The sequence below is a fragment of the Numenius arquata genome, chromosome 1 (genome assembly GCF_964106895.1).
Source record: "Numenius arquata chromosome 1, bNumArq3.hap1.1, whole genome shotgun sequence".
NCBI lineage: Eukaryota > Metazoa > Chordata > Aves > Charadriiformes > Scolopacidae > Numenius > Numenius arquata.
The window spans coordinates 37,281,241-37,291,590 of NC_133576.1; the positions used below are offsets into that span (position 1 = coordinate 37,281,241).

At 49.4% G+C, this 10,350-nt stretch overlaps 1 protein-coding gene across 1 annotated transcript; it reads right to left on the reverse strand.

The window, feature by feature from the left end:
• Positions 1-1,936: 1,936 nt before the first annotated feature.
• On the reverse strand, positions 1,937-9,316 carry ADAMTS1 (ADAM metallopeptidase with thrombospondin type 1 motif 1). The gene is made up of 9 exons (XM_074151232.1): positions 8,782-9,316; positions 8,062-8,408; positions 7,478-7,610; positions 6,872-7,039; positions 6,190-6,476; positions 5,757-5,943; positions 5,479-5,654; positions 4,439-4,614; positions 1,937-4,064 (listed from the first exon to the last, which is right to left on the reverse strand). Exons 1-9 carry the CDS (start codon positions 9,314-9,316, stop codon positions 3,323-3,325), a joined length of 2,751 nt encoding a protein of 916 aa, XP_074007333.1. The 3' UTR covers positions 1,937-3,322.
• Between the last annotated feature and the right edge of the window lie 1,034 nt (positions 9,317-10,350).

A 10,350-nucleotide genomic window follows, 5' to 3' on the forward strand; every position in this document is an offset into this window, starting at 1 on the left:
AATTTCAGCAACTGTATTACTGTATAACAGAGGCAACTGCTGAGAATTCATGATCTAGTCAAAGAAAAAATATGTAGTCAGTAAACTATGACTTGGAAATGCAGTCTTGGTCAGCTGCGCTACAAATACGGGTAACGAGTTCACCTTCTGCTGCTATGTTTATGCTCTGAAGAAATGAATGCCACCATAGCAAATAGGCTGCCATTATATCATAACTTTTTATGAGTTCATCACTCATTTTATTATGCAGCCATTTCCAGGAGTGTAAAAAAAAAAAAAAGTTATTGCTATTGTAAAATACCGACCATTTTTGGGTTCCATCACCCTCTCTGACTCCTCACTTAGATCTTAGTTAACGCCGGGGCTGACTGACCTAGTCTGGGTAACGTGGGCTGAAGAATTTTGGAAATGCAGAGCACTTCAGCACCTTTTGTTGAAAAAGGAGGAGTTTGCTGCATTTGATTGAATCCAAATTCTCTTCAGTGTGAAAGGCGGTGCCTGTGAAACACCATTTTTCTCTTCCAAGAGCCTCCTTAAACGCTACTGCAAGAAGTGAGGGTATGTCAGCACCTTGGGCTTGTGTTAATTGATACGTGTAGGTCTGGGAGAAGCCATTTCCTCCACAGGGCTTTCATAGCCTTGCCTTGAATGTTTCTTCTAGGTTGATGAGAACAAATCTGGGCAATCTCCATCATCCAGCAGTCACTGGACCTCCCCAATTCTGTAGATATGGCAGGCTCTTGCAGTTTCAGGACTGTAGCTCCTTGGGCTCTTCAATGGAGAGTGTTTCAGGCAACGCCAACCAACAGCTACACATTAGGATATGAAGTCTACAAGGAGTAAGATCAACAGCAGAAAATGCAAATAAAAATGCATTTTTTTTCCCTCTTGAAAATGTATATATTCCTAAATTTGACCCGCTGTAGTAAAATATACATGTGTATATCTACATATATACAAATAAATAATTATTTTTTGTATTCATAAATACTTCTAAGCATTTATAACAACAGAAAGAGATTGGCTGCCTCCTGAATAATGTTAGAAGTAAAATGTTCCCCAGTATTTTTGCATGTCAAAGACAAAGTAGTGCTCAATGAAGTGTGACGTGATGAGAATTTTTCTATGTACTTTAGAGGGGCCAGGATTTTATCCGTGGAATAAAGTGGGAACTATTTCTGCAAGACAGAGTCCAAACATTGGCAAAGGAAGTTTTAATAGATTTTTACATGACACAAAGCCAAAAGTACTCATAAATGACTGATGTCTCAAATTCCATGGCAAAAATCCTACCGAGTTCAACAGAAGATTTTCCCTCGACTGCAGTGGTCATGAGATCAGAAATGAGGGAGCAAAAATCAGTTTCTTGATGCTTAGTATGTATTTTAACATTATAAAACGTGTTACCAACAGCGTTAGAACAGCTCATACACACAGCACTTCTAATTAGAAAAGCATGATGAGGAGGCCCTCCAGAAATTTATGAGGGAAACCTCTGACTGCTAGTTAATGGGTCTGAATTTTGAATGCTTCTTTCCCAGTAGGGTAAGGTTAAGTGGAGCAGGTAAAACTGCTACTTTTGTACATATTTTGTTGGTTATAAACACCACTGACAGCAATACTCCCTCTGTAAGCAGTTATTAAAACCAGTGGCATCAATCTAGTTGCACTCCATTTTTTTAAAAGATGAAACAACAGTGCTGAGCACCCTGTTAGTGGTTAAGTAATAAAACACAAAATTACCCCTTTTAACGTGGTATATGACATTATGGCTAGAGTTTTCCAAACCCCTTCACTAACACAGTCAATTAGTAGCCTAAGCTACCAGTCAGTTTGAAAAATGTGGTTTAGCTTTTTTTGTAGTATTGCCTTAGATTCCAAGCTCTTTCCGCTCGATGGACTAGTTTTACTCCAGTGAAATAAAGACGCTCCGTTTCCAAAATTTATAGGGTTCATTTATTACCTCTAGTAACATATTATACTGTATAAATACTCTATCCTTGTTATATGTTCTTTTAAAAAAGCGATAACTTAGAAGATCACATTAGACAAGAAGTATAAAAATAAATACGCTCATTATATGCATTTATTACAAATTATAACCCTTCCCAGAAGGGAAAGAAATATAAAATACTTATAAAGTATATAAAAACTATAGTAATATATTTTACTATATACATATGGAAAGCCATATTCTCTCATTATCTATGAACTGGCACAAACTTTAATTAGGCGAATGTTGGCGTATTGCTGTGGATGGACCTGCTATCCTTCAGCTTTGTTTTTCCGCCTTATCAGTGATTGGAGCACTACAAACCCAGCAGAGGCGACACAGGAGAGGTTCCCATTCATAGCGGGATTTCTTTGATATTTTTTTTTTTTTTCAAACCCAAATGCAAATAATTTCCATTGGCTGGGGCAAGGTAAAAGATCTGAATGCGAAAGCATGACTCAAATGCTCCCAAATGCCACCAAGTCTGTTTGACAGGATGGTAGGACCAAGCTTGAATCAGAAAAGCCAGTGGAAGGTATACAGAAGGCACAAAGAGCAACTACTCAGAGACGCTACCTGCTCCATGAAGATTTCCACTTTTTCTAGCCTCTGGATTACGTATGTCACCGCAATGGCATTGGAGTGGATGAGAGAAATGGACAGGCACATTGGGATGACATAAAGATACTTAAAAAAATGACATTCTAGATATTTGTGGAGTTGACTGACTCTTCTTGATATTTCTTACTCTTTACAGGTGGAGAATATGGCTTTATTTTTATATAAAACTATTCTCTGAAACAATAGCAGCCATGAATGACATAGTTAAAGCTCCTTTTCTAATCCTGTTTTTGCCCTTCGTGAGGTAGGTAAGCCCTGACCAATTATCTTAAGCTATCTTTTCTGCTCCTCTTTCCCTCCCCTTCCTACACATGGGGACTTGGTAAGTACCACAATATAAATCCAAAAGAAGGGAGAAATAACCGAACCCCAAAATGTTTGCTTAAACATGTTTTGGGCACTGCTCATGTTTTGTTTAATTTGTAACAGACGTAAAAAAAAAGGCAATTATAATGCCCTCAAGCCTTATCTGCTGAAGACGAGTGAGTGACATGGGTCTGCTATCTTTATCAAATTTTTAGTTGGCAGGGTATCTTTAGGATGCAACGCCAACTAAAGCTATTTGCACTGTCCCACCTCAACGGGTCCTCACCATGAATTCTGTATGCAAAAAACACATGCGCTGCCTCTAGCCCTCTTTTTTCAGTGCATTGTTCTGAAGGAAAAAAAAAATAATAAAAAAAAATTAGCTTTCCCAACTTATACTATTTAACTGCAGTCCGTAACGTTGCAGAAGTCTATTAGGTGTTTCGGTTTCTTGGAAGGCTCACAGCTTTCTTGCGGCAGCACGCTGCCGTCGTAAGAAATACATTTCAACAATCTCTTCTTGAAACCTTTCCCGCACGTCTTAGAGCAGGGCGACCAGTCCCCCAGCTGCCACTGCGGGCAGGGCACGTCGGCGCAGGGACGGACGTCGCTGGGCTTCAGCTCCCGGGCGCAGTCGGTGGCCGGCCGCCCCCGAGGGTCCCTGCATTCCACCGCCCGCCGCTGCCAGCCCGAGCCGCATGACTTGGAGCACTCGCCCCACTCCTCGATGACCCACTCAGAGGAGATGATCTCCCTGATGGCGTTGAAGGACTCTTTCTTTCTACTGGGCGCCTTCTCTGACCCAGGCTGTGTGGGCTTCTTCACGAAATAGGTGTACTTGATCTTGGGCTGCGGCAGGTCCCCCACCGTGAGGACTTGGATGGTCAGAGGCTCCTTCAGAGGGCTAAAACTGCGGATCCTCTCCAGGGCGGCAGAGGAGCCGCTGTACCTCAGCACGCTGCCCTTGTAGGTGATGTCCTGCTCCAGCGTCGACAGGGTGTAATCGCCGTTGAGGACGTAGGTGCCATCTGCGGCTTTGATGGCGAGGAAGCTGCCGTCATGCCTTGTGCCCCTGTGGTTTCGCTGCTTCACCTCAATGTTCGTTGCCCCAGCTGGAATGGTGACGACGTCATGGTATCCAGGTCTGCCCAAGAGAAAAGAGAAAGACTGAGTCCTCTGCTCTTCCCTGGGAAAGGGAAGAAGCTGCCCAGCACAAGACTGCATTTCATTTGAAGCTGAAGCATTAAGCTCATGAGCTCCCGACCTAATCAAATTAATGGATTAAGGGATTTCCAAGGTCACATCCCACATTATTACCGCGGCAGAGGCGTGCCCACGTGTAAGGGGCTTTCTTTTGCTGGGATCTCACTGTAAGTTATCTTCAGTCAGATGGCTCTGACAGATCAAATCTCAGTTCCAACGATAAACTAGGGCAACATCTCACCGACTTGGAACCCCATAGCTTACACCCACAAAACGTTCACCAGAACAAAATACTAGCAGCAGTCATGTACTCACTTTGCTCTAACAAGTGTGCCAGACACTTTCTTGCAAGTGGAGCCGTTGCCACCGCAGATACCGCATTTGTCAAACTTCTTATTGGATCCTATCATACGGTCGCAGCCAGCCTTTACGCACTGTCCCTGGACGCAGACAGAGGTGGAATCGGGGCTGCACGGGGTACCATCCACAACCTTTGCAGGAAACAAGCAGTGGGGCATTTGATTAGAAGATGCACATTGCTTTGAAATTGCGTAATACAGACACATACAAAATGCAAAATATTGACAGCACCCATGTTTTCAGGGCTTTTGAAACTAAAAAACAAAGCAGCCCACAGATAGCTGGAGGTATGAGTGCTACTTCATCTCACTTGCAAAAATGATGCCATGGTGACAGGAGAAAACAACCAATTTCAGTTTTTATTAACATCCCCCCAAAAAGCCTCACAGAACTGTTTTACTGATTTCATATAAAAAAAAAGGAGATTGTTTTCTAAATGTCACTAGAAGGTAGCCATGTCTTCAAAGTACAGGACCAAAATTGCTTTTAATGGTATGTAACGTATCCTTCATTTCTAGGAGTACTGCTCTACAAAAAACGATCTGTGTCTTCGCCCTGGTAGTTATTGGCTCTCAACATCTTATGACAGTGAGTTCAAGTAGCTATGCAAGATGAACATTTTTCCTTTTGTTTATTTTAAGCTGTCAGCATATTAGTAACCGGTATGAGAAATCACCAATGTTTTGGCAAAGAACCCTCTCAGTTTTCCAAGCATATCTCAATATAATCAAATTGGTGGAAGGAGAGGAGAGGAAACTAGGGTGGAGTGTGTAGAAGAGGCGGGATATGTGAAGTAACTGGAAGGACTGTGCCAGAATATGTAAAGCATGCTTGCACTGATCAAGCTGTACGTGCAGGAAGAAAAGAGGGAAGAATCTAGCATAAATATGAGAAAAACAGAATTTCAGATTTCTATAGCACTTGACTCTTCACATAAAGGGAGGAAATAAAAATCTTATTCATTACGAGATGGAAGAGGTGCAGTTTTGTAATACCTTTGGCTGTAAAACAAAGAAGTATCCCGTTCCTTTTGCTCGGCAGACCAGCTTGCATCTGTCCTTCGGAGAGACACCAGCAAACTTGGGTGTCCACTCCACTGCAGGTCCACTTCCAAAGGGAGACTTGGAAAACTCATTGTGCTTTTCACATTGTTCCTCCCTAAAGGTTTTGCCTGCAGGCAGAGGAAAGACAGGTGGACATTAGATCATCTTCTGTACATGCTCTTCCTCCACAAGATACTCTTCCTCCACCTTAAAAATGGGGAAAAGATTACCATCATTGTCTGGACAGTCCTCGATGTTACATGATCTGTATTGCACCCGCTTCCCTTCACAGTATTTCCCCCCATTCCTCGGGACAGGGTTGTCACACTCCCTGAAGGAGTACTGCACTCCACCGCCGCAGGTCCGGGAGCACTCTCCCCATGCCCCCCAGGACCCCCAGCTCCCATGCACTGGCGTCTGGAATGACAAGCAAAAGCAGAACAAAAATGTTGATACAGTAAAAGCAATGCAAAACCAAACCACAAAACCCACAATCATGCTCATTCTTACCTAAGCCACTTGTAATAAAAAAAGCTCTAAGTTTGTTTTATTAGCTCTCTGCCTCCATTTATTTAAGCCCTTTTAACTGATTACTCCCACTGAAGGATTATCCCTGCTACTCTGCAACCCAAGATACAGTCTGGTTTCTTTTTTAATACTTACATCATAATGCTTCTTCTCAGTTTTATTCACACACTTGCCATTCATGCACCACTTCCCTTCCCCACAACTGGTGCCGTCTGCCCAAGGGAAGTGTTTGGTTTGGCACACCAGCAGTCCTCCAGAAGTGCCAGTACACCACAGCGTCGTACACGTACTGGCTGCGTCGGGGCAGTGCTTGGACTCATCTCCAAATGTAAACTGGCACTGTCTGTTGGCATCGTACAACGTGCCAGGCAAGTCCGAAGGAAGCTGGATTGGTTTGTGGGGCTTGTCCAACAAACACTCACCTGAAGAGGAAGAAAAAAGGAAGGAAAAAAAAAAAAAAAAAAAGCAGGTTTCAAAAGGGAAGTGCATTCGCTTTGTAACAAAAGTCTTTGAGCCAATTTGTGCCACCATTTTTGTAAAACTAAGGGTCTCCTAAATTCATTGGCAGCATGTAAAAGGTTAACTCCATGCTGTTATGTCAGAGAAAGCACTCTTCAGAAAAAGAGAAGAGAAAAAGAGGGGAAAAAGACAGGAAGAGGGAAAAAGAGAGAAAGAGGGAAAAAAAGAGAGAAAGAGGGAAAAAAAGAGAGAAAGAGGGAAAAAAGAGAAAGAGAAAAAGGGAAAAAGAGAAAAAGGGAAAAATAAGTAAAGCACAAGAGCTGAAATGCCACATGAATGGAAAGCTTAATCATCTTACCATGACCGTTATCCAAAAATGTTGTAATCATGTAGGCACTACATGGAGACCACGGCTGGCTGCGATCCAGATTGGAAAGCATAGATGCCATCATGTGGAAATCCCGGCTTATTCCATTAATACCAGCACACTGCTTTGCATCGTCATGAGGCATGTTAAACACGTGGCCTTAAAAAAAAAAAAAAAAAAAAGGAAAGTTTGTGATTTGAGGAAGTCTGTCCTATTCATTACCACCGCTATTTTAAATATTCCTCTAGAGCTGCTCATAGCCTGGTCTTTAAATAATACCCTGAATCTGAGCGCTGCCAAATTTTAAGCAGATGGCATTGCGTCTTCGCTCCCCTCACAGGCTTCTCACATGCTTTTTTTCTGCCATCAGTCAAACACTCAGCTCCTGCAGCCAACGCCGCGCAGGCAGCATTTGCTTTCCACGGTTGGACCCTGCTACAAGGCAAAGTCTTGCCTCCTCCCGACTGCGCCGGGGAGCGCAGGGTGCTCCGCGCCCCGCAGGGCGATCCTGCGGTGGGGGCCGGGCAGCTCTTTGCTTTACGGCAGGGAGCTGGCTTCAATTAATCACGTGAAATTGCCTTTCAAAGTTGCAAGTACCTAGTTCGTGGGCTGTCGTAAAGGCAGCCTGCAAACCATCGTCTTCTATGATAGAGCAACTGCGGTTTAGATCACAAACTGTTCCCACATCAGCCATCCCAAGAGTATCACATGTCTTGGCACCGCAGAGGTCCTGTGAAAAAAAAAAAGAGGCAGTTTCATTATTAATCAGATCAGAGTCTTAACCTTGGCAAGAAACATCCAGCCCTGGCAGTTTGCCTTTACTTATGGAAAGAGCATAAATATTCAGCACTTCAATGGGTATGATGGCAAAAATCTGTCTTTGGAACATACACAAGGGTTACACGTAGAAATAAAATGCGTAATTTCCACACTAAATCTGCTAAAAATACATGAGGCAGAAATACGTTGCGCATACTGTGAGTTTCACCTGAGACGGTGCAAATAGCAAACTAAACTACTAAATAAAAAGCAGTTCATTTCATTTCTAGCCTACTTTGCTGAAGCTGCGATGACACAAGACTGCTGCCTCTGAACACTTTTTCGGAGGTCTCCTGGCAGAGGGGGCCTCCGGGGCGGGGAGCAGTGGGCATAGGGATGGATTTGACCTCCGTGTCCCTCACCTGTCTGGTGAAGAGGATGGCCGTGTCATAGTGCTCCGCATGCCGGTCACTGGGCGGGTTGTGCTGCTTCTGCCAGCTGCAGAAGTTTCTCAAAGTCAGGGCTGCATTGGAAGAGATATCGGGTCCCTTCCGCTCCTCGTAAATGACCATGATTTTCACCACCACCAGGCTGATGGAGTTGCGGATGCTGGGGTGCTTGTACAGCTTGGCGGCCACAGAGAGCAGTGTCAGGAGATAGTGCTTCAGCCCGCTGCCGTGGAACTCGGCCATCGACTGGTCGGCGACCAGCATGGTCTCCACGTAACGGGGGCTGGACACGAACCTCTTCTTCCTTCTGCTTCTCGTTTCTGCATTAAAAAAAGAGAGGGAGGGAAAGTGCAGGTGAGCGCAACAAGAGAAAAACCAGTGCAAGAGACCACGATAATGAACCCAAACCCCACCGATACCCCAGATTTGCACCTAAGGGATGCTCCCCACCTCCCCACGCCTGACTCCTGCCTCCGAACCTCGGCAGCCCCGGCTGAATAACCCCTCTAGATAGCCGCCGGGCGGAGGGGCGATACCCGCACCCGGGTGGGATCACTCCCCGACGCCCCTCGGGGTGGGGCTGAGGGGACAGCATCGTCCGGGGCCGGGGTGCAGGTGGGCGCAGGGAGAAGCGGATCCCCCCTCTCCTCCCGTCCCGTCCCCGCGGAGGGCGGCGCGGCGCCCCGACGGTACCTGCGTGCCCGGGGGGCTCCGTCCCCGCCTCCTCCACCTCCCTCCCCGCCTCGGCCACGGCACAGCGGGCGGCGGGGGCGGCCCGGGGGGTCCCGCGGAGGCGGAGGAGGTGAGGTCCGCCGCGGTGCGCGGTGCCGGGGGCCGGCTGGATGAGGTACTGTCGGCCCCGCAGGGAGAAGGCGCCGCGCATCCCCGCGCAGAGACTGAGGGCGGCGGCGGAGCTGGGGTCCCGGTTGACGGTGCCGGAGTAGAAGCAGCGGGAGAGGTCGTCCTCCGGCGGCGGCGGCGGCCCGCCCAGGTACTGCAGGGTGAAGTCCGGGGCCAGGAAGCTGCTGTCGGGCTCCAGCTCCAGCGTCAGCCGCTCCCCGAAGGCCTCCAGGCGGAAGCGCTCCCGGCCGCCGCCGCCGGCAGCGCCCAGGCGCCGCGGCAGCACCAGCGCCCGCCGCTCGGCGGGGACGGCGGCGCCGCACCGGCAGAGGCACAGGCACAGCCCCAGCAGCGCCGCCGGCACCGGCAGGCGCCCCCCGGTCCTCATCGCGGCCGCCGAGCTCGGGGCAGGGAAGGCTTGCAGCTGCGGCCGATGGCTTTGCGGAGCCCTTGTTATTTCTTTATTTGCTTAATATATAATATATAGAGAGGATTTTTTGGGGTTTTTTTGTTTGGTTGGTTTTTTGCTTTCAGGTTTTGGGGGGTCTCTTAGTTTCTCTCTGCTGGCGGAGGGGCGGGGAGGGCCGGGCAGGCGCCGGGTCCCGCAGTCACTGCAGAGGCGGCGTCGGCTTCCCCATGGCCGGGGCGCGGCGGCGGGGAGCGAGGGTCTTCGAGGGGAGCACTCGGTCCCCTCCGTCTCTCTCTCTGTCCGTCCTCTTTCTCTCGCTGCCGTTTCTCCTTCCCGCCTCCTCCTCAGCTCTCCCCAGCAGCAGCGGCGCTCGGGAAGGAAGCTCCGGGCAGTCTCCGCTCTCTCCTCCGGCAGCCCCGGGACAGTCCCGCCTGCACTTCCACGGCCCCGCGAGGCGGGGGGAGGCGACCGCCGAGAAGCCTCCCGTCCTTGCAGAGCGGAGCAGAAAACCCAGCGAACGCCGCCGCCAACGCCCCCAGCCCTCCGGGCGCCGGGACCCCTTCGCTGCGCTCCGGGCGCCTCTGCTGTGCGCGGTGAGTGCGGCTGCCGGGGCGGCCGCTGCCGCCCTTTATGGGGTTTGCCCGGGCCGCCCCCACCCCCGCCGCGGCCGCTGCCGCCCCCCGCCGCGCCGCCCCTCGGCCCGCGGGCCGCTGAGCTCACCGCCTGCGTAAGGCAGCGGCGGGCGGCCCCCGCCCCGTCCTTCCCCTCCCCGCTCCGGTCCTTCCCCCCCCCCCCCTCCCCCCGCCGCCCCCGACGGGGCGGGACGGGGCGCGGCGCGGCGGGCAGAGCACCGGGGTCGGCCCTCGGCTGTGGGGAGGGGGGGGTGCGCTGTGCCCCTTCCCCCGCCCCCGCCGCCCACCCCAGTCCCCCGGGTCTGTGCGGGGCGGGAGGGGCGCGCTGGCTCCGCCGCCCCTCCGCGCTCAGCTCCGCACCCTGCTCCGCACCCTGCTCCG